The sequence below is a fragment of the Cynocephalus volans genome, chromosome 1 (assembly GCF_027409185.1).
Source record: "Cynocephalus volans isolate mCynVol1 chromosome 1, mCynVol1.pri, whole genome shotgun sequence".
Lineage (NCBI taxonomy): Eukaryota > Metazoa > Chordata > Mammalia > Dermoptera > Cynocephalidae > Cynocephalus > Cynocephalus volans.
This window is the reverse complement of record NC_084460.1, coordinates 23,259,713-23,286,957: the sequence shown is the minus strand read 5'-3', so window position 1 is coordinate 23,286,957 and position 27,245 is coordinate 23,259,713. Positions and strand designations below refer to the sequence as shown.

The 27,245-nt window shown below is 50.5% G+C and overlaps 1 protein-coding gene across 1 annotated transcript in view; it reads right to left on the bottom strand.

Annotated features, from left to right (window-relative positions):
* The window catches only part of RASSF2 (Ras association domain family member 2), a 28,437-nt gene extending 7,135 nt beyond the window's left edge, over window positions 1-21,302 (bottom strand). Inside the window, exons 1-4 of the mRNA XM_063075399.1 lie at window positions 21,264-21,302; window positions 5,620-5,710; window positions 4,259-4,334; window positions 1,934-2,085 (exon numbers count right to left, since the gene is read on the bottom strand). Of these exons, the coding sequence (XP_062931469.1) occupies window positions 1,934-2,085; window positions 4,259-4,334; window positions 5,620-5,678 (287 nt within the window). The 5' untranslated portion in view covers window positions 5,679-5,710; window positions 21,264-21,302. The remainder of the gene's footprint in view (window positions 1-1,933; window positions 2,086-4,258; window positions 4,335-5,619; window positions 5,711-21,263) is intronic.
* Between the last annotated feature and the right edge of the window lie 5,943 nt (window positions 21,303-27,245).

The window sequence follows — 27,245 nt, the reverse complement described above, 5'->3', positions numbered from 1 at the left end:
ACTCATAAATTGCTTCTGCATCTAAAGGGAGTGGAAAGCAACAAGCTGGCAGCTACAAGGGTCAGGGCAGCTTTGGAAGAGACACCGATGACAGTGTTCTCAGGGTCACGAGGACAGAGGCCTCAGCCAAGCTGGGCCGCAAGCAGACAGCCGGTCAGAGACCTGGGTTTGCCAAGATAACTGTCAAATAACTCCTCAAAGCCGAAAAGGACAATGAGAGCAGCTCAGAGAGACACATCCCAAATTAATAGAGGATTTGGCCAGAAAAGAGAATCACTGGACTAATGTCCAATTACAACCATCCCGTGGTGAGAAGAGTGGTGGCTCCATGAAGCCTGGTAGAGATAGACCTCATGTTCCAGGGACAATAGTTTTAAGGGAAGACAACTAAAATTGAAAATCTGAAAGAACTTCCTAATGTAATATAATTCATAGACTTCTGAGCCCCAGAATGGATCTGGTCAGAGCCTCTTGGGAATGGCGAACACTTGGCACCCACAGTAGCCACGTCCCACTCCCTGGTTCAAAGCCCTCTTTCTTGCTGAAGCAGAAAGTGGTCTCAGTCTCCTTCTTAACACAGTGGTCCAAGCATTCCAGACTGGCATCTGGGATGACATTTTCTGCCATTCCTGAAAATTCTCTCAAAGTATTTGAAGGTTTCAAGGGCCAACCAAGACCAGCTTGAAGCCCCAGAAAAACGGAATAAACAAGTATTAAGAGTGAAGGACCCCTTAGCAGTCCCAGCCGAAGGCCACATGGTCAAATGGAATTTTAAAAATCATCTCACTAAGGGATTGAAATATAACGGTCTGGGGGTCAGGGTCAGGCTGTTGAAAGGGTTTGGCCTATTGGAAATCAAACACAGTGAAAGTGCTGAAAGCAAAGCTGAGTGTGAAACCAGCAAAGATAGATGAAACCAGAGAACTTGACCAGACACCCCAGCGCCCAGCAGGATGGGCAACGATTTTCCTCCTTAAATTCCTTTAGAAGGAAACCAGATCTGCTCCAGGATTTGGCCATATTGTAGGTTTCTCTCAATTGCAGGGAAAGATAGATTTGGCTGTGGAGTTTAACAAAACGTTCCATGTGGCCAACAGAGAGGGGCTGGTTCTCATTTAAACTAGAAAAAACATCACTGTGGTTTTGGCTGAGAGGCCAGCACACTCCACCCGGGCTCTGGCCTGAAGGCCGTCAGCATCAGCAAGTTTCAAGAGAGAACAAGGCCGGTCATTTGATCCCCAAAACTGAAGGCCCAGAAAGCCAAGAAAAAGTGAATCTTACAAGATGTATTTGGCTATTCATTTGGCCATGGAGGATAGGGGAACCGGCTTGGTCTTCACAGACCTCCTGGTGGGGACCTGGGGGAGGGGACCTCTCAGACTATTGACCTTCTCGCCACAACCCAGCTCCAGGTGAGTCCTGAAGGAGCAGACCCCTGGCCGACCTCCCATGCCTTTTCCTTTTCCAGGTTCCCCCCAAGACCTGGAGAGCTTTGGTGAGGTTCAAGCACTAAGCATCTCCAGAGTGGGGTCATTCTGTGAGGAGTGGTCCCAGTGGGGAGGACGCTGGGATGTCCTGCCAGAAATCTAGGCTGGGCCTAGCCAGCCACTAGCAACACCCTCGAGAGACTCTGCAATTCGCCACGAAGGAGGACACGCTGTCACCCAGGCCTTGGCACATCCCCTTTCTGATTCAGCAGAGTGAGATCTCCTCACTTTGATCTCACTCAGTGATGGTGGTGGCAGGATGGGAGCCTGGTCACACCAGTGTCTGCTCCCTTCTCATCCCAAGCCCCAAGCAGGTGGGCAGTGGAGGTGGTGGGAACAGGGGTGGGATCAAGGCTGGCTGGAAGAAGGCGGCATTTACGTGCTTGCAAACACACAGAACCTCCAGGCCCCCCAGTCATCTCCCAGCCCCATCTCTTCCCACTCACCCCTGAGCCCCCAGGTTACAGCCGGAGTGCCAGGAGGAAGAAGACGGCGGGGGGCGAATGCGCTCGTGGTCATCCTGCATCTGCAGACGGATGGGCCGGCGCAGCCCCCAGGAGATATTCAGCAGCCCCTCCACGATGAATTCATCTTCTTCCTGCCCACAAAGCAGTTGGCATGGTGAGCCCAGAAAAGCCCCACAGAAAAGCCCAGAAAAGCACGCCACCAAGGGACCAGTGATAGCATCCTTCATGCATCCTAGCTGGCAGCCAGATTATATTCGCAGGATGGGGCAGTCGCCCAGTCCACGCCCCAGCTCTGAGACATGCTCCACTGTAAACCTCCCTAAGACCCCAAAGCTGACCTCTCAGGTTAGCACAAAAGTTGCTGCAAAATTTCAAATTATAAACAGTTTTTTGAAAGTAGAAAACATCTCTTAAAATGAGAGAGACTAGTTCAGGTTCCCATAGTGGCCAGTCACCAAAAAATTTTAAAAATCAAAGAATAAAAAAAAAAAAGGAGTACAGGCTGGTTAGCTCAGTTGGTTAGAGCAGGGCCTTATAACCTCAAGGTCATGGGTTCAGACCCCTGTACCAGCCAGCTGCAACAACAACAACAAAAAAGTGAGACTAGCCTTGCTAACAGAAGGAAAAACTGAATTTTTGAATTAGCTACTCTGCTCTCCGCTACTATGGAAAGTGATAGGTCTTTAGCTATACACATGTTTAGAAATCCAACCCGCTGGTTGAAGGAGATTTCAAACATTTCCCCTACTGTATTTAACAGAACACTAGTTCCTCCAGCAGATCAACAGTTGCCTTAAAAGGGGTGTCAAGTGATCATGAGCTGGGAGGGGCTGTGTTAATCAGATTTCTTAACAGCAGAACTTCTCAGAGCCTGAAACAAGCTAATGTGCTACACTACAACTCTCCAAGAGGTGAATAAATCCTGCAGGAATTGCACATTTATACTCAACCTTTGACTAAGAAGTTTAATGTGAAACCCTTCTAAGGGCATTTACATGTTCTATCTCAAAGAAGTGGATCTCATTTAAGACCATGAAACCCTTTCATCATGGAGCACTCTGAAGATTTATTCTATAGGATATAGACCAGGAAAGCTGTTTAAAGACTAGAATCTTGCTCATGGCCCAGCCACTAATTAGGAGAAGCTTCGGGGTCATTGTCTAAAAGGATAAGGCCTCCTTTCCCCAGTCTCAGAAAAACCTGAACCCATGTTTTATGGGCAGGGTCTACAGGTGTCAGAACTGGGTCATGGAGACATCTCGGGACAAGCCCCATGGTTGAAAATGACATTTGCCCATTGAGCAACTAACTTGGGCCCCAGGATCATCCTTACAGAGGGAGCGGGAGAAAAAAAGAGGGCAGGAGCAACTTTAGGCATTTGGGGATCTTGGGGAGAAAGGCTTTGTGTAAGTGTACCTATATATATAGCTTTCCAGCTGGTCGTGGCAGGCATTATTACTTTACATCGCATGGCTGTAGAAGAGAATTTAACCCAAAATAATTTTTGCCTAAGCAGAGTAGTTTGAGGGACACAGGAAAGGCCACTGAATCCCACATACTATCCCCATCCAGCCTGTCTTAGTCACTGAAATTCCATCATCTACTATCCATTTCTATGGATTAAATTGCCATAGCTTGATAACTTGAAAATGGGTATTAAAGAGTATTACACATACCTTATCAGTTGAGAACACTTGAGTATAAATTACTCTGCAAGGCTCCTTTATAACTCACCATCTATCTGATAACAAGCTTTACAGAAATAGATACAGGATGAGTAAGTTAATTCGGGATGGGGGCTGGGGAAAGTCAGAAGGATAACGAAAGACATTCCATGAAGGCAGCCGAGCAAGACTGCTGCAGTTGTCCGGGAGGGCCAAGAGTTACCACCCAGAGCCTATGTGACTTGTCAAGGTTGCTGCAGCAATAGGACTTGAGCCCAAATGTGTACACATAGAGAACTGGGTAGGGTTCATAAATTGCCCAGAGAGGAAGCCTGCTCGGGAGCCATCTGAATAGGTCATTTCTCCCTCTGGAGAATCACCCCACTGAGGCTGGTGCTAGCCCAGCCACGCTTCCATAGGAATGTCTCTGGAACAGAAAAACTCATCCTTTTTGGAGCAAAACTAGGCCTGAGGTCTCCTTCCAAAGAACCCTAAGGACTTCTGCTAACATCCTAAATGAGAGGCCCCTCACTGTGGCAGGAGAGGCAGGGACTTCTTGGGACCTCGGGGCACATGGAGACAAAGAAAAGGCAGTCCACCAGGGCAGGAGACTTACAGGCCTTCCCTGGACAGTCCTTACCTCTCGGTGTCGGAGCTGCAAATTTTGGCCTTCATAGTACAAGTTGTAGGTCTTCAGATGCAGGAGAAGTTCATTCCTTAGGGGGAGAAATACAAGAGGCATAACATTCTCAGCTGAAGCCACTTATAATACGGCTCTTCCTTCTTTTTCTCACCCCTAACCTGGCCTTCAGTCACCTCACTTTGGGCTTTGTCCACATGTGTGGGCACACACGCACACACGCACGCACACACGCACGCACGCACAGAGTTCTGCCACTACCACTCCATTACTGTCCTCCCCCAAGATCAAGGTCAAGAGTAAACACCACCCCAGGGCAGACCCAATGTAAGCAGCAACTCCAGAACACCAAAGCAGGCCTCATCTGCTGACAAAGCCTGGCAACTCTGATAATACGCTCCAAACCCAAGCTAAATAAGCAGGCACTAATAAGTCTCAGATTCAGAGAGACAAACACACTTCAAAGCCCACTGACAAGGTTTCTCCTGCCTCTCCACAGCCTCTCCTCCCTCATGCACACTGTGAGTAAGGAGAGGACGATTGTTTTGTCTTCACGAAACTCAGAAACTTCTAGACTTTTCAGAAGGTTCAAAGGGATGGGCCTGGGCCATATGGATTGATGTTTCATAGACATGACTTTATCACATGTTTGAAAATGTACAAACTCCTACCAACAATGGAATGGATGAATAAAGGCAGCTATAGTTGCAGGATGGAATATTAAACAGTGATGAAAATATGAATGAACTACATACAACATGGATGAATCTCACCGGTATTATGCTGAGTGAAAGAAGCCAGACACAGAAGAGCACATGTTGTATGGTTCCATTTATATAAAGCTCAAAATGGGTGTCAGGATTCAGGATAGCAGTTCACTTTGGGGAGTTGTAATTAGAAATGGACATAAGGGGCTTCTGGGCCCCAGCAATATTCTATTATTGCTATAGGTGCTTTAAGTTCATAAAAATTTTTTAAAAATCCCCTTGGGGGTTAGGTTTCGACATATGAATTTTGGAGGGATGCTAACATTCAGACCATAGCAAGCAGCCACCAGCCAACTCCTCCTCCTAGAGCCTTCCAGGACACCACCTCTTCTGAACCCCCAAAGGTGCCGTGTCTTGACTTCCGCTGTACTTCACTCTCTAGGTCAGGTTCTGGGGGCACATCGTTATCTCAGCAGCAGCCTTGCTGATGCTCCCACTGGTCCAAGTTCAGCCGCTTGGCTCCTTCTCATGCACAAGAGCCCTGCCTCTTTGATGCACAGAAAGAGGCCCCTTTTCCACTGGCTTCCATCCACCCACAGCATCTCAATACAGGCCTGGCTCCTGCAGACACAACACTACAGCAAAAAATCTTACTTGGAAATGTATTTATCTTGCCCGCATGGGACTAGGGAAGTTTGGTGACTGTAGTCCATTCTTCCTTTCTCTTTTCATCAGCAGGAGAGGCCTATATATGAAAGGAAAAGGCAGAGGGTAAGGTCAGGTTGTGTTTGGAAATGCAGAATTTAGGCAGTGAGGCAGAGTGAGGGGTTGGGGAAGACATGAAATTGGACGACATGGCTCTCCATCCCCCCCAGATCCACAGCTTGGGCTGCCCACCGCTGACCCAAGGCTGGTGGGAGGCCACATTGCTGACTGCTGCCTCTGAGAAAAAACACTGAAAGGAAAGACGACAACCCCTGGACAGTCCGAGAACAAGTGCCCCAGCCATGCAGAATGTTGATACCCAAGCTGGATCTGAGGATGACAGATGTGTCCTCCTCCCTGAAGGGACTTTTACAACACAGAATAGAGATTCATCCACAGGAACAGCCCACATTCTACTGGGGTATACTGAAGATGAGTAAACCACCTAAAAATGCTCAAATAGAGCTAGGCACAATAAATCACAGCATGTCATCTGCGATCACCATTAAAATATGATAATACCAGAGGCAATTTAATTACCTGGGAAAATAATAATACATTATGAAAACACAGTTTACAAAACCATCAGTCCAATTTTGTTTAAAATATACATGTGTAAAATATGCACATATATAAATATATGCTCACATTTATATGTATGAATACATATTCAGATATGTGTATATATATATATGTCAGGGTTTCTCAGCCTTGGCACTATTGACACTTGGGGCTGGACCATTCTTTGTTGTGGTGGCTGTCCTGTGCATTGGAGGATGTTTAGTAGCATCCCTGGCCTCTACCCACTAGATGCCAGCAGCACCACCCCAGTCATGACAATCAAAAAGCCTCTAGATGTTATTAAGTGTCCCCTGGGGGCAAGATCGCCTCCAGCTGAGAACCACTGGCACTTATATGTGAGTACGCACATGAATAAAAGGCCAGCTCTACCGGGGTAATGGCATTACCAGAAATTTTTTCAAACATTTAATTCTGAGAATTTTCAAACGTAAAGATGAAGAAATATGACAGTGAATAGCGTGTGTCCAAGGCTAATCTATCCTTAACATTTACTCTGCTTACTCCATCACGTATTTGTCCATCTATACATCCCTTTATCCAGTCATCAATTTATGTTATTTTTGATGCATTTCAAAGTAAGTTACAGACATCAGTCACTTTCCCTTAAATACTTCAGCATGCATATCATTAAAATTGAGCTTAACATTTGTGTATAGCAGTGGTGATTTTTAAAACTTTCCCTTTACTTTTTCTGGACCATTGACAATTATGTAACATATGATTGGAGCAAAAGGGGTTAGACAGTAGGCAGCTCCAAGGAAGGCAGCTAGGAGCCGATACTCATTCTAAAAACGGGCAAAGGACATGCACAAATAGTTCAGAGAAAAATAAATGCAGATAGTTAATAAGTCTGGAACCTGCGAATGTGACCTTATATGGTAACAGGGACTTTGCAGATGGGACTAAATGAAGGATCTTGAAATGAAGAGACTAACCTGGATTATCTGGGTGAGCCCCAAATGTAATCACAAGTGTCCTTACAAGAGGGAGGCATAGAAGACAGAAGGCGATGGGACAATCTCTGCAGAGAGAGAAATTTGAATAACGGCCCCCGTTGTAACTATTTTTTACAAAATCAAGTAATCTGATCAGCCCAAATGTGGGGATTCCCCAGGGCTCAGTCACACTCCACCTGTTGGGTGATCTTATCAACACCACAGCCATAGAGCTGGCCTATAGGTTCACGTTTCCCCATCTTTGTCTCTGGCCTGATTTCTCCCATCTTCTTTCTTACTTTTACATTTCTTGGGGAAGGAGTGTTAGGAAGACACTTAGGTAGCCAACTTCATTGTTGAAGTGAAATTACAGGTAAGTGATTCTAGGACCCAACCCCCTCTTCATCTGCCTTAAGACAACTGCGTCTGTCTTCACTAACTTTCCAGCCATCACCACCGATCACTGGCTACCCTCACACAGCTGAAAAAACCAAGCTAAATTCATGTACACTTCAAGGCAAACAAAGCAGCAGCACTAACAAAGGGCCGGAAATTTAGAGTTCAGTCTGATATTCCTTAAACAGAGTATTGTTCCTCACACAAAGAAGGGTCAGAGGAAGATGATTTACAGGGCTGGAATGTGGACTCAATTGGACACTTCCTCCGAGGGTGCCTGCCAACATCTGCAACTTTGGAGAGAGGGATTCTCTCAGCTGACTGGTTGCAACTTTTCTGCCATCCCTATTATTATCTAGAATTTATGAAGCCCTGGACTCCGTAGAAGGAAAAGCAAGGCAGGGAGGTAAGGGGCTTTCCACAGGGCCAGCATCTCAGACACAGATTGAAACACCTCATAGCTTACCATATCAAGGCAGGAGGAGAGAGGAAGGAAGGGAACAAAAAAGAAAGGGCAGATTTTTAACATAGATCCACTTTTGGAAAGTCTAAAACATATTTACATCTACTGAACCCCCTCTATGAACATGGCTATTTATCCCCCCGAGAATTCTTAATCTTCTCTTTAGAAAACCCACTTCAGAAAGTAGAGTGTACACTGAATGCCTACTAAGTACAAAGCATGTCTGCTAAAATGTTTAGCGATGTGAATATCAAGTTGGGACATGAGCTTCCCAGGCCCTAGTCATGTTGGACCTCCATTGGGGCCACCAACCAGTCAGTTTTCCCTTTCAGCACTGGCTTCATGCTTTGGCAGAATGTTCTGGATTCTCTTCAGCTCCATTAAAGGCCTGGACGATGCCAATCAGCTTGTCAGTGGAATCCAGTATGTTCCATGTGGAGACCCATTCATGACTTCCTGTCGGCTTCAAAGACAACTTGGGGGTACAGCCTTCCCTAAGACCCAAGAGAATGTCTTTACAAAGGGAAGGTTCCTTGGCCATTGGATATGGTGACGTTCCAGCCACAGAGAACTTTCTGGGCTTGCTTTTCAAGCTCTACCTCAGAGTCAAGCAAACTCACATGTTCTCCAGCCCTGATCAAAACGTACCTTCTCCTATAACCTGTCCCCGCTGCCCCTGGGCAGTGTCAGAAGGACAGGTACACACACCTCAGCCTGCCCTTCATCACAGCACTTACCACCACACAGAAGTCTTGTCTGGTGTGTTCTTCCCCTCCAGGAGCCCAGCTCCCAGCCTGCCCCTCTCTCCTGCAAACATCCTCATTATCGTGATTACTTCTTCAAGGAGGATGTGGAGTCAACAGCCAGCCCAAGGCAGCTAACCCCTGTCTTAAGTCAGGGGACCCCAAGAAGCAGGACCAGAGAGGGGGATTCTTGTGCACATACATGGTTTACTGAGGGAGTGTTTTCAGGAGAAAACTGTAAGGGTGTTAGGGACACAGGACTGGGCAGGAGAAGGAGCTAAGGAACAGCGTGGGGGCAGCTGGAGCCCAGCCACAGCCTCATCCCACGGGAAGCTGTGGGGCGTGAAGAGCACCACGGAGTTGTCCCACCTGGAGATCAGCAGGCCAGGCCTTTGGACCCCTACGCCAGTTAGTCATTGGTTGAGGCCACCCTCTGGGAGGAGGAAGTGGTGACCTCCCAGGCATTTCCCTGCAAGAGCAATTCTCAGTATAAGGGGGCAGCTAAGACCTGCTGGCGGTCAACACTCACAACACGCGATAAATAAAGAGGACCTGGGTGGGTACCAGCAGCATCCACTACACCTGCCCCATGTTTGGGACTGAGCACCTACTGGCCCTGTCACCTTCTCCAACCACCCTCAAGCCGGGAGGAAACAGCTTTGCCCTCAGGATCGGCGCTGTGCTGTGCAAGGCTGGCTGTGGGAACAGGGCACACACTCGCCCGAGCTCCAGACCAGACAAAGCCCTGCAGCTGTTGCACAAAATATCATCTCCTCTTCCTTTTCACAGACTGCTCACAGGTGTTTCCAGCCTCCCACATGAGGCCTCCCCGAGAGTAAATCAGGGCTGTCCACGCCCTGGAAAGTCACAAGCTCAGCTTCCTGTGAGGAGAGCAAACACCAAGTCAAGAAGCTGCAGGGGGTGGGAAAAGGCATCCAGAGCTCTCTCCAAAGGCAGCAGAATCCCCTCTGTTCTTAGCTCTCAGTGCCTCCAATCTCTGGTGCCCTCACTGCCTATAGTCAGGGAGCCTGGAGAACACACCAGGGTTAACCAGGTCTCAGAGCATCCCCAGGCCGCTGGCTCATCCCTGCACAGCTTCTGCTCCAGACTGAATACCAAGCACCTCCCATCTGACCTGTCCCCTGGAAATCCCCAGAAGGAGAGGGGCAAATGCGGAACAGAAAGGCAGCCAATCCCTGCTAGGGAAGTCCACAGTGAGATGAAGAACCCCCCTCTGGTGGTGGTTTTTTGTGTTTACTCATCTGTCTTCCTGGTTGTATAGCAGAGACCAGGCCCCACCCCACCCCCACCTCAGCACAGGGTGTAGAGTGGGGGAGGGGAGGGCAACAGTGAATTTATAGGACCCAGGCAGTCCCAGCCTCTGAGAAGGTATACCTGGGAGAAAGGAGAGACAGGCTTGGAGAGGAGAGGACTTTCCACAGAGAATTCCCGGGGTGGCAAAGCCCATGGTGCCACCACCTGACCAGTGAGAGGGCCGGGCACTTGGCCGGACCTTGGCTTAAACCAAGGATGGGCGGTGGGCGAGGAGCAGCCTCGAGACACGTGACATCTCAGGGGTCCTTACTCTGGGTGCTCATCAGACTCTCCCAGAGTTGGGGCAGGGAAGGGAGTGGACAGCGGGGTTGCTTTAAAACTCCTGGCATCCGGGCTACAACCCACACCACTTATCAGGCCCCCTGGAGACTGAGGGCTGCAGAGACTGAGGATATCACCAAATGCATTTCAAAGCAGGTACTCAGGAAAGGAAGGATTGAAATTTTGCAAACAGAGTTGGGTATTTAGTGCCTCCTCCCCCTTACAAATATTTCCTAGGAGAAAGGGAACAGCGTAGAGCATCCTGGAGGGCCAGTTTGTGAAGGCACAGAGACAATGCAAAGGGGCCCTTCTTGCAAACCAGATTGCTATGTCATAGAAGCCAGGAAGCCAGCCCTGGGCCCCTGGCCCGATGCAAAGGAAATGCTCACCAGACGCCAGCAGCTTCCCCTTTTGGGGGCTGTCCCCCTGCCTCTTCTCTGAGTCCTGCCCCTCCCTCTGAGGACAATCTGAATCTCCCGGTTCAGAGAAGAAAGTTCTCTGACATAGTACTTCATACTATAGTGTTAAAGACTGACTTGGGCAGATCCCCTGAGGGAAACCAACTTTGCAAACCAAGCAACAGCCCTGCAGAGAGCATGGGCACGGAGCCCTGTGCGCTTCAGCCCCTGGTATCAGAGCAGGGAGAAGTGTCGATGGCAAACAGGAAACCCCAGCCTATTGCACCACTCGAGGAAGGAGACCTGAGCTGCAGGCTGGGGACCTGCCAAGGTCTAGAGATGACAGGAGATACCATCTTGTGGTTCCCGAACCTGAGCTGACCTGGACATGGGCAAAATTCAGGCTGCCTGGGGAGGAAACAGGGCTCACATAGAAGTCCCACTTACCTGCCAGGCCTGTGTCCCCTCTGGGACCTGCTCACCCCCGGATCCTTCTTCAAATGAACCTCCCTCATCCCCTCTCCCACCCACACCCCACCCCACCTGGCTTTCCCAACCACTCCACTCAGGAAAGGATCTAGCCCCAAATGCCACTCAGGGAGAACTAAGGTCAAGTGTCCTGGGTGAATGTACTGCACTGTCACAGCTTTACTTCTGACTGAATAAAAGGCTAACTGCAAAAGAATTTCGAGCATCAGGGAAGAAGGAGGGGACAGTGTCTGTGGAGAGGTCACCTCACCGCACCCCAGGAGGGACAGCACTGACAGGAGGGGAGAAAGGGCTCAGCTCAAGAGAGCTAGCAGAGGGCTCGCTGCAGGAGGTCCTCGACATGTTTTTCCCACCCAAATCAGGACCAGAACAATCAGGGAGCCTTCTGTGCCAATAACAAAAGAACGAACGTAAATAACAGACAGCTGCCATAACCGAGAGCTTACTAGGGGCTTGCTTCTTACCTGCTTCAACTCATTTAATCTCCACAGCAACCCCATTAGGAAAGAAGCTTTATTATCCCCATTTTGCAGGTAAAGCAATTGAGGTACAAAGAAGCTAAGTAACTTGCCCAAAGACCCACAGCCAGGAAGGGGCAGAGCTGAGATTCAAACCCAGGACTGTCCGTCTGCAAGTGGAACCTCTATATGTTACAGCCTCTTGGGGTAAAGAGGAAGAAAGAGCTCTCAGCTAAAAATCAGCTGACCCAGCCACATTCTAGAGGAGTGGTTCTTCGGGTGTGAGTATCAGAATCCCCTGGAGGGCTTGTTAAAATACAGATTTCTGGCCCCTCTGCCCCCAGTTTCTGATTCAGTAATTCTGGGGAGGGGGCTGGAGATGCATTTCTAATAAGCTCTAGATGCTGCTGATGTGGCTGGGAACAGGCTCCAGGTGTTTTATCTTAGACCCTCCAGGAATTCCGCAGGGAAGGCTTTACTTCCACCATTTCAGAGCTCAGGTGACTTGTCTCAGGCCATAGAGCTGACATGAGGCCCAGGGCTCCTTCTCTGGTGCCCTGGCTGAGAGCTGGATCCTAGGGACTTGGTCTGGGGGAGGTAGGTGCAGGCTGGCTTCAGTTACCAGCCACCTGCAGGCTCAGGAGTCCTGGGGGAGGGAGGAGAGGGAGTGGCCAGCCCAATAGACAAGCTGTAAGAAAAGTGGACCCTGCAGGGCCAGGGAGAGAGACCCAGACCAGTGGATCCCTTTCCAGGAACTGGGCACTCGAAATCACAGAGTTGCTGCCTCTCATATCACCCTCTGTCTAGAGAATGAACTACCCCTCACACTTATGGGCCCCACAAACTGGTCCCTACACCACCTCCAGAAAGAGCCTTGGTGCCTGACAAGCAGGCACAGGCTCCTCCTGACAAGCTACCTTGCTCCTGTACCAAGAGGAAGCAGCTGCCTGGCCACCCCGCAGATGAGGAACTGAGATGCAGCAGGTGGCCAGGCCGGAGCTCCCCCAAGCAGATCCATCTGCAATGCCCTTGCTCTTTCTACCCCTGCTCGGACCCCAGCCTGGCCCTTCCTGCTCAGGCCCTGCACACACAGGTCTGAATTCCCCAACGCAACTGCGGAAGACCTGAGGAAGTGGCCCTGGACTCCTGCCCAAAAGCCCTGCTGCCACTCCACAGCAGCGGGCGGGTGGCCAGGTGACTGACCAGGAAAGCCACCCCTGGGACCACCGAAACAATTGCCTTGCAGGCCCAGATGAGCAGCCACTTGTTTACAGGGAAGTCCCACCAGCGTCCACGAGCTTTTGACCTTTTGGATGGATGTTTAGAAGGAAACCCAAAGGCCCTTACTCTCTTTTCAAAGAACCAGGGTGTTGGAGCGGGACCAAAAAAAAGGCATAAAGGAAGTAAGAACTTGACAGAAAAAGCTGTATGTGTCAGTGGGTGTGAATGTGTAGGTATGGGTTTGTGAGAGTGTGTACATGCATGAGTGAATGTATAGGTATGACAGTGGGGGGGGGGTCTGTGTGTGGGGGTGTAGAATTTAGATTCTGGCTCAAAGAAACCGAAGATCTAGAATGCTCAACCCCTGCTTTCCACAGACCCCCAGGAAAGGCCTCCCGGAAGCAGCACCTCCAGCACCTTGAACCAGAGGGCCCTGCCGAGACACATCCCCTTTTGAGCTAAAGTTCAACCAAGAGAGAAATTCCACGTGACTGGTGTGGCCCAAGGGGAGAGTGGGAAGTTGGTGGGGACAACATTGGCCCTAATAAAGCAAAGAAGATTCAACACTCCCTGACCTGCATTTCTCAAAACGAATGGCCATTTTATAGGGTAGTTGTAATGTCCTACCTGGGGAAGAGCAAATCAAGCTTTCTTCCAGTCCAGTAATTACGGGATTTAAGTGGAGGAGCCCCTGTCCCACAGGGAGGCCACCTCTCAGGGAGAGCCCAAGGCCTGTGTCACGCAGGAGGTTCCACTAGCCACCTGCGGGTTAGTCTCTCAGCTCTGCAGAGACATACTGATGGACCCAGGCAGGTGAGGAGGGGCTGCCTCTGGTCCCTGTTTCCTACAAGCACAGGTTTCTTTGATAGCTACACTTCCTGTTTACCGAGTGGTTTCTAAGTCACAGGCCACTCTGAGACTCATCTCTGACCTCACATCCCTTCCTAAAGGGAACCCCAGCAGTTCTTCCTTTTTTGGTGCTACAGGCTGAGACTCTCAGCTGTGTGTGCAGAGATCTCTACTTGCTACTTGGGGACAGGATTGGAACCCCAGAAGCCAGGATCACTCGTCTCCTTCACCCCCAGAGATGGGCAGGTTCCTTGGACTTGAGGAGCAGGAAGGAGGGGAGAGTGAAGGAGGGTCCAGCGAGTTCTGAGCCCTCCCTAGGGGCATCTTACATCCATCCTCCTTCAGCCCCAATAACACACCCAAAAAGTGCGCAGGGAAATTAGCCCTGACACAGCAGATCTCAGGCCCTTCATAGTGCCAGGAGAGAAGGCACGGCTGGGGGTTTCCAGAACATTTCCAGGAGTCTGAGGGGAAGTTTTCCACAATACCACATTTACACCCTCTGCCTGCTCTGCGACCAGCTGACTAACTCTAGAGGAAAATCACCGTGAGAAACCTAACTTCTGCTCACAATGGCCTTTGAGAGCCATCTCCATGAAATCTTCTTCACACTTCCCTAACTGCCTGGGATTAAAAGGGCAGCCGTCCACGGGCAGATGGAAACAGGCAGAGCCGGCAGAGAATTCCTAAGAGCCCTCCCAGACCCTACACTCTCTCACCAACCTGCTGGAGGACCGGGCAGGCCCCTTAGGAGCTCACTCAACAAAAGTTACAGCATTTGCCACAGAACAACGTGTCCCAGGGAAAAGCCTCTTGACCTCTCCTGTGACCCCTGAATAGAGCCACATGACCTGGTTTCCCAGTCTGGGTCCCGCAGCTTCCCGATCTCCTGTCACCTCAGATGACCTGAAGCACACACACCGCCTCACCTGCCCCTGCCCTCAACTGTCCTTCCACATACACAGGATAGCAACATGCCCCAAATGTCCAGGTGACGGACTGTAAGATCCTATACGGAGTTGAGGAAGAGGGCACCAATTATCTGAGGCTACCGCCCATCTCCTCATGAATGCCACCAGTAAAGTCCTCCCTGCACCCCAGGCCCCCATGGACAAAGCATTCAACAGCCATGCCTACGGCCACTGTGAGGGGCACTGAGCAGGCTGAGTCCAGCCACGGGGTTTGGAACACACAAAGGATGCTTGAAATAGAAAGGCTGAGGCTCCTTCTCAATCTTTAAGGAATCTGGTCTCAACAACCCCACTTCCACCTGGTCTGGATCGCACTCACTGCAGGACGGCGGCTGTGTCAGAAGCACAGTGAACCACAAGCCCACCCTCCCAAACCCACCACCACTGAAAACCCTGCGATGAGCCGACCCAGCAGCAGGGGGCCTGGGGCCTGAGGGCCAGCTGCCAGCAACCAGAGGGCCATAACTGTGGTGGTCCATAACTGTGGGGCTGGACCCCTCAACTCTGTCCCACCAGATGGAAATTTAGGTGGAATCCTGACACCTGCCCCACGGCAGGAAGGATGGCCAGGACCCTGTGGCCTGGCCTGAAATGAAACCACCAGAAGCCAAACACCACAACTTTCTCCCAGGGCTGCCCTTTCCTTCTAATACACAAGTAAAATAAACACTTTTTATTTGTTTTATTTTTTAAATAAAAGTAAGCAAAAAAGATGAATATCCACAAAAGAACAAATACTGTGCAATTCCACTTATACGGGGTTCCTAGAATAGGCCAATTCGTAAAGAAGATGAATAGGATGGGGGTTACAGGGTCGGGGGGCGAAAGGGAACATGGGGTTATTGTTTAAAGGTACAGAGTTTCTGTTTGGGAAGATGGAAAAGTTCTAGAAGTGGATAGTGGTGATGGTTGCACAACATTGCAAATGTCCTTGATGTCACTGAGTTGTACACTTCAAAATGGTTGACAGAAATTTTATGATATGTATATTTTACCACAATTAAAAACTAAAAATTAAAATAAATTATTACACATTAAAAAAAAGATTAAACTCAAAGTTCCACTAACCAGAGACAATCACTATTAACATTTGCCATACATCGTTCCAGATGCACGCGTAAACAGGTGGTGTATTTTGCAAAAATAGCACACTTTGGTAACCTGCTCCTTAGAAATATATCGTATTTTTCTATGTTGACAGAGATGCATCTATATCCTATATTTTTGTAGCTATGTGATATTCCATAATTTATAATTGTGGGCGTTTTGTCTCCATGTTTTGTTGTTGTTACCTTTATTATAAATCCCCGTGCACATACTTTTCTGCACTTGTCCAATTATACGGCTATGAATTCCTACGGATGGAATTGCTGAGTCAGGGGATCCCTGGGGAGGGTTGTCAACAGACCATTAAGAAAAAAACCGCACAGGGATGTTGAATTCTGTCATATAAAAGTCTCTTTCTCCACATGGGCTTTTCTTGGATTCCACTTGGGTGTCTATGACATTGCTGTGGTTCAGAAAGGTAGGGACTGTCCTTTCCATAAGAAACCAACCCCTCCCTCCACCAGCTCCTGTCCCCCAAGCCTCCTCTGGGGACACACCATGCCTGTGCCATGAAGTGAAACTGGTATACAGGAAAAGCAGAATTATGCTGGGTTAATGTCCACTGAACTCCCTTGTCCATCAGGAAAGACTCTAGGATGGCTCAGTGCTAGGTACCAGATGGTGACACCACAAGTATAAACACATGAAAGGTTTTCTGTTTTAAGGCTTTGTTCTTGTACGGACAGAAAGAGAAGGCAACAGACTCTTCCTAAGGAGACCAAGGGCTAGAAGGGACCTGCGGAATCATCTAATCCCTTGCCTTGGGGACAGGGAAACTGAGGCCCAGAAAGACTCAAAGCACAAACATTACAATAATCACTAAATGAAAATCAGAGTGTCTCACAAATAGTGATTTGATTAGCTCAGGGCAGCTTGAACATACCCCCAGTTTTGAATGCCGAGTACAATCCTTATCCTCCCCTCCCCCATGTACAAAAGTGGAAATTGAGATCACTGGGGTCATGTCTCCACTCAGTCATGGCCAGATGAGTGCTAGTGCCAGCTCCTCCTGGCTCTGAGACTGATGGTGCACGTCTCTTCCCAAGTCCGTGCTCAGGGGTGCCATGTAGGTTGCTTGAAATCAGCTGCAGTGGGAATATTTACACCACAGAAATAGGCAAACACTGCAAACCTGGGCCGTTCGGAGGGCCAGTTGTTCAACTGGCCTAAATTGGTTACTAGCACATCACTGGTCACAACCTAGACATGAAAACCGTGAGCAGGCAACCCTGGTTTCCTCACCTAACCACAGGACAGCCTCTCTCTCCATAGCATTGTAACTCCCCATGATCTATCACAATACACACTCCCAAACCATCATAGTCCCCCTTCGATATTAATCAATGAGGCAGCAAATGTTTTCCTAAATGCTTGCTGTGTGCCAGGCCTCTGCCTGAACACATATGATAGCTCATTTGATCCACACAATATCACTGTGAGATAACTATTACAATCTCCATCTTATAGCTGGGGAAACTGAGACTTTAAATGACTTTTTAACTACAGACTAAGGCCTGTCTTAGGTTGGTTTCCCCCAGAAGCAGAACCGGAGACAAGGATTCAGGGGCAAGTGCAAGGAGAATGGGGAAGCAAGACAGAGCAGAGGCAGCCAATGAAGGGAGCAAGTTACTGCTATGAGCAGCTGGGATTCAGTCCCACAGGCAACTTTTAGAGACAGCACAGAACATGCCCCAAAGTTATCCCAAAAGAGAGGTGAGGGAGCTGGAGTATTTGTACATCGTCTCCCATCAGCCATTGGTTGAGGCCAAGGGACCACGGGCAGGACAGTGATCGCATCTACTCCATTGCCTGGTATCCTGCAGCTAGAAATGGTAAAATGCAATTCAAACCCCAAATCCGCACTCTTTTACACCTATAGAAATGAGCAGTCAATCAAGCAAACACTTGAGTGAATGCCAGATATGGGTAAAGCACCATGCTGGTGAAATCAATCTACTTTGCTAAATCACTTTGAGTGGACATGTGCAAAGAAAGCACAAGGTCTCCCTCTGCCAATTTTTGTCAATAGAAAGAACAGGAAAAGCCCATCCCATAAGAACCAGCAGAGACCCCTTCCCAGCCCCCATCTTCTGTGAGAGGTTTCCCTCTCTGGTCCAGCCACTGCTGCCTCGGGTAGGAGCTCCGCAGCCCTAAGCTGTCATCCCCAACAGCCACACCAGCCTGTGATTACAGGCTCTGGAGTCTGCCATCCCTGGAATGATCAAAAATAACCCCTTGGCCTCCTAGCTAGCCAAGTCTGAGGATGTCCCTGTTTACTGCACCCTACTTCCCCTGTGACTTCTGCCCCATCCACTCACCCCACACCCTCAAACGGCCACGTCCTCCACAGGAACCCACACCACAGGAGGCCAAATAAACGAAACCATCCCTCACAGACCTGTAGGAGCTCACCCCACCTTAAAGACTTTTAAAAATTCTTCTAGGAGGCAGAGAGGTGTTTATATAGGACAGTGTGTCATGGGGGCAGATAACTGGATCATACTCCTGAGTGGCAGGAGAGGTGGAGAGTGGCAGAAGGGGACTGCTACCCTAGATTTGTGAACCCAGTGGTGGCAGCTCTCAGTAGCTACAGCTTGAAGACAGAAGCTGGACATCTTGTTCCATTCCCAGCACATTGCTGAGACCTGCCCAGTTTGTCATCCTGGGGGAGAGGAGAGTCTTGGGCAATCCTGGACGGCCCGTGGGATCACCCAGTCCATCTCCCACCCTCTCCTTGGGTCTGTCCAGCAACCTGGCCCTGCCTCTATACCCAACCTCCCAGTGAGTGAAGACACTTCCTGCCAAAGCATTCTCAGGAGGACTGAAAGCAATAATCAGGGCACAGTTCTTTGGTGATTTGACAAGCAGTCTCCCTTCTGGCAAGTCCCACTGCCCAGCCCTTTGAGGTGACAGAGATGCCAAGATGCACAGTCCTGGGCACCTATCCAGCCAACTTTTGCAGCCATTCCTAAGCAGCTGACATACAGGACAACAGACATGAAGCCTGGCTCGAGGGCACCTGGAAATAGACCAAGAAGTAAAAGAAAAGGCAGTGGGCGACTGAGACGTCCCAGGTAGGCCAGAGCACTGGAGAGTGAGGCAGAGAGCTGAGGGGTTGAAAACAAGGTGTAGGGTTGCCTACCACCCTTCACTGACTCCCAGGATAACACAAACTGGAAAGAAGTTCTAAACGCCATGCAGAGATGCAGAGAGGTGGGTCATGGGGCCCCAGCCCAGAGTGAGAGCAACCCCAGGAGGTGGGGTGGATGCTGGCTGGACATACAGCAGATGCAGGTACAGCACGGGCCCGGGCCCACTTGGCCACATGCACAGGGCACCCCCCACCTTCCCCTGGAGGCAAGCATGACTGGGGGCCTCAGATCCCCTGGCCGCCCCCTCAGCCAGGTCCCTCCAAGGTGCCCCTCATCATTCTAACTGGCTTTCAGCAGGATAAAAAAGAGGGTAGTGGAGCACTTAGTTTATGTCTAGGCTGGACCCCAAGGATTGTCCTGTGTCTCCCCAATATTCCACCTCTGCTCTCCCATCTGCTGAAGGAGGAGTAGGACTCACCTTCCAGCCTCCCTAGCACTGGGACTCCCAAACTGTCAGTCCACACTCCCAGTGCCCAGGCAGGTTATGCAATAATGTCTCCATAGTCTCCCAGAGCAGGAACCACCTCGCTTACCAAAACTACCCCACCTCTTCCAGCTCAGCCATCATTTGAGGCCCTCTTCCACCCCTCCACCCCCACCCTGCCAGGCCCACTGCACTGCCACAGCTCCCAGGTAGCAGGCTGACCTATCCAGTGGAGAAAACACAGCTGGTGCCCACACCCATGGCCCCACTCCAGGGTCCTACCCAAGTAGGTGCCATACTTAGTCTCTGGGACACTGCATTTGGAGAAAAGTGTAAAAAACCAAAACAAACAAACAAACAAACAAAAAACTCTCCTCAACCCAATATATGTTAGCCATGAAAGGTTTCCTTAATTCTTCAGACCACCTGCAGAAAAAGTTCCCAGTAAGTAAATGTCGATTGATAAGTAAGATAAGTCTAACCTCAGATTCCTCATCCAGATGCTCCCGAAAGAAGGCCCCTGGCTCTGTCTCCCAGCTGTTTAAAGGAATCATGGTTTCTAGTCCTTCCTCCCATTGTACCAAGATCAGCTGTGGCAGGAACTGGTCTGCTCCAGGACAAATGGTTATTTGTCTGCTCATTAGTTCTTACGCTCATTTGTCCCATGTAAGGTACTCACTATAACCCTGGCCTGCATAGACACAGCCTCTGTTCTCTGGGAGAACTCGTTCTAGGCACGCAGATTCGGACAGCTGCGAATACTGTGCGTGTAGCGCTAGGAAGCCTCGCTCTTAGCTTTTCCTGTAGCTGGGGAGCAGAGGTGCTGTGCATAGCCCATGCTGTACACAGCATCCCAGAGGTAAAACGGAAGCCCTGGTCTCCCTGTCAAGCCGCCGCCACTCTCTGCTGTCCCAGGGCTCTCCCAGCTTAGGGCTGAGTGCAAAGCAAGTGCTCGAAATGCAGAAGTGGCCAAGTGCTCAAGACACGAGCCTAGCTTGGGGCGAGAGAGGAAGCAAAGCCAAGCGCCCCAGCGACCTCAGGCACCGGCTCCGGAGGCGGCCCGGGGGACTGCAAAGGGGAAGTGCCCCGAGGACCAGGGGCCCCTGCGCACCCCGCGCCCTTCTGAAGGCAGAGGGAGCCGTGGGCGCGCCGCCACCCCGCGCCGGGGACTGGGTCCCGCCTCTGGGGAGCCGTCCGTCGCGCGGGGAAGAAGGGGACGGATTGGGGACCGGCCTGCCCATCCCTGCACCTGCCACTGGCCCCACCTCGCCAGGGAATCCCGTTGGCCCCGGGGATGAGGTGGGGGCACCTTCCCACCGCCGCCCTTAGAACAGAGAAGGGAGGACCCCAAGGAGTCGGAGAGCGAGGACGAGCTTGGGACCATAACTTTCTTCGGCCTGAAGGCAGACGGGCTGGGGCTCCACGCCTGCGCGGCCCCCGGGGTAGTCCGCACGCCCGGGAACCCCCCGCAGAGGCCTGAGGGGCTGACCAGACAGGGCAGGCGCCACCGGGGGAAACTTTCGGCGAGGTGGGGGGACGCGGGAGAGCACCGCCCCGTGCCCGGCACCTTGCGCCCCGCGCCCCGCGCCTTGCCTGCGTCCCGGGCCGGCTGCACCGCGCGCGCCGCGGGGACCGTGGAGTTGGGAAGTGGCAGCGCCGCGGCCAGGGGCTGATCCAGCCGCGCCTCGGCCGGCGATCGGCGGGCCCGGCTCCAGTCCAGCCACGCTGGGCAGACGGCGGCCGCGTGTTTGGGGTCGGGAGCCCAGCCCTCCCCCTGCCTCCCGCCCGTCGGCCTTTCTCAGCCCCTACCGGGTCTGATCGTCCGTCCTTCCTCCTCCTCTTTCTCCCGCTCTCCATCTCTCCCCACCCCCCGCCCGCGCCTTTCTTCCTCCCCCCTCCCCTCCCCTCCAGGGGGCGGAGCTTCTCCCCTCCCTCCAGACAATGCTGGGGCTGCGAGTCCCGGCTCCGCTGCCCACGTTTCCCCCGGGCTGGGGGCTGCGGCGCGGGTAGGGGTGCGGGGCTGGGCAGGATGATCTGGCTCCCCTCACCCCATCGCCGCTGCCCTCGCTAAGCGGGATGGAGACCTGGCCCAAGCTCAGAAGGGTCTGAGCTGGGCAGGGGCTAAGCAGGTCCCTTCAACTTCGCGGGCTGGCAGACGTGACAGTAATGTGAAAAAGGCCAAGGTTCTTTGTCCATCTTTCACCTCCCTCTCTTCTCCATCCCAGGACCTGCGGGGGCTCTCAGTGCACAGGAGGCCCTTGAGCACCCCGGCTGTGGGTTGCCTATCCTCTTATCAGAATTCACCCCCCCCCAACACACACATACCCCCAACCCTGCAGATCGGTCCCCAGCCAAAGAGGAAGGGAGCCCAACAGTTAATGGGTGGCAACCCCCCAACGTACAGCACGACCTGCTCATCCAGCCTGGAAGCCAAACATTCTTTACTAAATTCATTGTTTGGGTCTTGGACTGTATCTCCCTTAGAAACAATGTTATAAATGGTGATCTGCTTCCCAGGCCAGACACTGAGCCCAAAACGCAGCTGCAGGGTGTTGCTGAGAATGGTGTTAGCTACCCCGAACAAGGGGGCCACTGATCAGCATTTTATATATATATATATCTTATGGTTCTTTCTTCCTGAGATATAAACACAACCTCTCCCATTAATTTTCCCACTCTGGCGCCACTATTCTATACTGGTAAAGCTTCTTTCCTTTGCAAGTAACAGGAATATTCTCAGGGGAATGTATTCTGAGGATGTGGGGGGTTCTGGATAATTTCAGGGATAGAACTGCAGATAGAGCTCAGACAGAGGCAAATGCAGAGCCTGGAAGGCTTCCAGTAATTCAGAAAGTCTTCTCTGAGGGGTTCCCTCTTCTCTTTCATCATAGAATGGACTTTCTTGCACTCCAGACACATGCAAATGGTGGCCCTGACTTCCATCACTGGGACGTGCAGCTACACTGTTCAGGGAAGCAGCCAGATTCTGCTACAATCCCTTAGTCTCTACTCCTATCTCCCAGGAGAGCAGCTAGCACCTTGGGTCAGGTGGCCATCCTATAACCAATCATCTGGGGCCAGGGCTGAGCTCACATTGTCCAAACTGGGTTGCCAGGAACCCTGATCATAGGCCCTATTTAAAACCAAACCCAGGAGCTAGCTGGTTAATTTGCTTGGGGGAATGTGCTGCTGATAACACCAAGGTCAAGGGTTTGGATTCCCATACTAGCCAGCCACCAATAAATAAGTAAATAAAACCAACCCCAGTTCTTCCTACTTATATTCTCCATCTTTTTTTTAAAAGAAAATGTAATTTCATTAATGTTATTTTTTACATTCTAGGATGCTGTTGCAGAGCAGTTGGGAGGGAGGGGGAGAGGGGAAAGGGGAAGGAAATGGATGGAAGAAGGAGGAAGGAAGAGGGGTGGGATTGAGGTCTATGGCACACCCCTCATTCCTACAGGGAAGACCAGGGGACGTCCAGAGGTGGCTTGGTCATTGCTGAGCTGGGTGCAGATGTCAGGGGGTGTGGCAAAAGCCCTCGTTCCCCCACCATTCCTGCTCGGGAACCCGGGTTCCTTCTTGTTGTGGCTTGGTGGTCATCATGGAGCTGGTTGCACATGTTGGGGGAGCATGTCCCTCCACTTCCCACCTCCCCAGCTCAGGAGAGCCCAGGGTGCTTTCTGTGACAGCTTGGTGGTTGCTGCTGGGCTGTCTGTGCATGTCAGGGGGGCATGGCCGAGGTCCTCATCCCCCACCTTTGGGATTGGTTGCAGATGTTGGGGGAGCATTGCTGAGGCCCCCAGCCCTTCCCCCTTTCTGGCTTGGTAGCCCAGAGGACTTCCGGTCCTTCTAAGTGTTAGAGGTGTTCTTTGGTGAAATGAGACTTTTACTAGTTAATATCAAACTTTGTCTCTGGTTGTGGCTACTCTGTTTTTTCCTTCAGTTCTATGTTGGATTATTTGCTGTTCCACCACTTAAACTCTCTGCTGGAACTAACTTGTTGTCCTTTGCTTACTTCTAAAGTGGGGGAACTTCTTGTGAGGACCAGCACTTGAGCTCTGTGGTTGAGCTAAACTGCTGCTTTGCTGCTGATTCCCTGGGGAATACTTTTTGTGCAGCTCAAGTTTTAATGGTTGACTTTATAGGTACTTCTGGCTCTTGAGAGAGCCGGTGCACCTGGGTTGTGTAGAAACTCTGGTCTGGGCCTGAGTCTGTTCATCAAACTGCACCCCATGCAATTCTATATTCCTGACCAGTCTCCTCTGAGTGGTCCTGTGCTGATTGGGGGGCAGATCAGCTGTCCTTGCTGTGCCCCAGTGTTCTCCTGGTGGGTCCCTCTCCCCCACAGCCTGTGTTCCAAACACCTCCCGTGGGAGAGCCATGTGCTGGTCCCTTGCGATGACTCACTGGTCTCTTGAGTGGCTCCTTTTTTTCAGTTGTCTGTGGCTCCTCGCTCGTGTGTGGGTCCACAGGAACCCTATGAGTGGTCTTGCTAGCCTGGGGGCCATCAAAGCCCTCTTCTCCTGCTGCCTCCAAGCAACTTCATCCGAAGGGCACAGCTGCGGCTTCTGCTGGCTCCTGCTCCGTGTGCTCAGCAGCTCTAGCCTGGATGTGGCCGGGACTCAAAACAGTCAGAGCAGTTCTTTCTTTCTCTCATTGTGGCTTCTCCCACCTTCATGAACTCCATAGGTCTCTCCTCCTTTCCCCCTGAGCTCCAGTGGCCCCAGCTTAGCTGTCATTGCTTTTTCGTAGTTGTAAATTGGTTGATTTGTGGGAGAGAGTGATGCTGGGGACCATCTATTCCACCATCTTGACCAGAAGTTCCTATATTCTCCATCTTGATGAATAAATTAGTTGATTAATTGACTGATTGGTTCAAGACACAAGAAAACATCTTTCTACCCATCATTTTCCCCACACAGAAGCCCCAGGGGAGAAAGTAAGAGCCCCTCATCCTTCAGGGCAGGATAGGGGCAATACACCTGTAACAGAGATAACATTTTGCAAATATGAAACTGATACATTAAAGTCTACCATCAAACCATGTTTTCTGGAAAGCTTCCACCCTGCAAGATGAGGACTGAACCAGAACGCTCATAGCCCCAGGAAGCACCAGGTGTGCACTGTATATATGAGTCCTCCAATAGAAACAGAACAAGGGCCATGGGCACAATTTTAAACTTTATAGTAGCCACATTAAAAATGATAAAAAGTGAAAATTAATTTTAATAATATATTTTATTTAACCCAGTATATCCAAAATATTATCGTTTCAACATGTAATCAATATAAAGAATTATTCATGAGATATTTTACATTCTATTTTTGTACTAAGGCTGAAATCTGTTGTGTATTTACATGTCAGCACATCTCAATTCAGATGTTAAATTTTAATCAAAAATAATCATCTGTATTTAGGTTTTATAACATAGATTCACATACCTAAGTTGTTCCAAACCTACTTAAAAGTTTCCCAATAACTGATTCCTTTATTTTGTTTTGTTTTTGGTGGCTGGCCAGTACAGGGATCGAACCCTGGACCTTGGTGTTATCAGCATCATGTTCTTTTTCTTTTTTTTTTTTTCTGACCGGTAAGGGGATCGCAACTCTTGGCATGGTGTGGTCTGCACCACGCTCAGCCAGTGAGCACACCGGCCATTCCTATATAGGATCCAAACCCACGGCCTTGGCACTACCAGTGCCACACTCTCCCAAGTGAGCCACGGGGCCGGCCCAGCATCATGTTCTAACCAACTGAGTAACCAGCCAGTCCTAAAAATTTCCCAATAACTTAATTGTATATCTGTATAAATTTTAATTAATTATAAATAAATAAACTTAAAATTCAGTTCCTTGGGGGCACTAGCCACATTTCAAATGCTCAATAACCACACATGACTAGTGGCTACTATCTTGGGATAGCACAGGGCTAGAGAGTGAGAAAGCCACTGATGAGCTGAGTCTCCAAGCTGCCTTCCCTTTTTTTCTTTAGCAAAGTAATCATGGGAATGTCCAGTCTGGCCAGGGAGAAAACAACCTTTCGAATTCCTTTATCTCTCCCTGTAGCATCTTGAGAGGCAGGTGTGGCCACTAGATCAGAGTTCTACTGTGCACCTGGCGAGAAGGAGCATATACAGAGAACTGGGAGGCCCAAAGCCCACTCTTTGGTTTCCAGTGGATTCTGAGACCAGAAGGAAGAGGCAGTGGAGACAGGGAGTCAAGGATGCTGCATCTCCCCCATTTGTGACCTTTGGCCATAGAGCAGAGGAGCCTTGACGGGTTCAGGGGAGTTCTGGGGATAGAATAAAGGAGATGGCCACACCGGCTGCCCACTTTCTTCTCCCTTGTTCTGGGAACCAACCTAGGCAAGGGGGCAGCCTCATTCAAGTCAGCTTTGTGGATCGTCATGGCTACACAGAGAGAGGGCCTGGGTTAGCTTCTCAGGGTCACTCACCATCCCTGTGTGGCGTAGGCATGATACAGAAGCCCCAACTACTCCCAAGGGCCAGGGGCTTCAGAGGGAAGCTGAGGCACAGGGCCTGTCTTGTTTGGGTTCCCTCAAAAGCGGAAGCTGAGACAAGGATTTGCATGCAGTTCATTCACTTAGGACCCAGAAAGCAGGAATGAGGGAGGGAGGAAGTGGGAGAGTGACACAGGGAAGGAAGAGAAGCTAATAAAGGCACATTAATGGGCAGGTTACTGCTGTGGGCAGCTGGGGCTCCATTCCTCTGAGCAGCCTTTCAGGAACGGTGTAAGACATGCCTCAGAACTGTCCTCTCTGAAGGCGGGGCCGGGACATTCTCCCGCCGACTCCTGCCCCTGCTAGCTGAGGATCACTACCGGAAGAGCTTAGCTCCTCTTACTTCCTGGTTTGTGAGGACTTGTGTGGCCTCAAGGAAACGTCTGAAGGAGAAAAGCAGGAGCCACCGCCATGTCCACAGCTATGCTGGGATGGGAAGTGGGCGGGGGGATGTAACACAGAACACAGAGGAATCCACTCTAGGCCTCAGCGTGGAGCAGGGCAAGGTCAGTGGCTGGCAGGGGGACACGAGGGAGACCCAGAGGGAGCATTGGTGAGGGCCAAGTTCAGGTGGAGGAGGCAGCTGGAGGAAGTAGCCAGAGCACCCAGACCTTGATTACACAAACAGCAGGCATCCGCAGTAGACGCCAGCCAAATGCTCAGGAAGGGGACCATCGCCCCTCGGCATTCTGCCTTCAAGGGATGGCCCAGAGCAGGCCCTCTGCAGCAGGGCCCCAGGGGGTGGGGGGTGGGGGTGGGGCCCCCTGTGAATCTGAGCACCAGCTTTACATACCACTGCAAGAGAAAGGAAGACCCAACTTTTCCCAAAGATCCATCTGGGAAAGGGCTGGGAAGGAAGAACTCAGTTTTTACCTAAGACCAGAGAGAGACTGTCTAAAGTATTATATTAGACTCCGTTTACCAGACTAATATTATGTTTTGTTTTGTTCTGTTTCCTCTGCTATCCAGGAGGTGAGAATCTACAAAGGAAGAACCAGTGAGTTATAGAAAAATAAGGAAACCTAAGTGAGGTCCCCCTCTGGGACCCAGTCACACCTGGACACAGGTGGCACACCAGCATGGTGGGCTGGATACAAATCTGTTTGCTTGAGGGGTGAAAAAGGCCCTCCTGGGAGATCGTTTTAATTCTGAGGAAAGAATAAAACAAGTTTGCCTAGTAACAAAGCTTTAGTTGACAGAAGGGAGGTGAGGTCATCACTCAACTCTGCCCCCAACCTGGTCCCCTGGACACATGGGGGGAGGGGGCG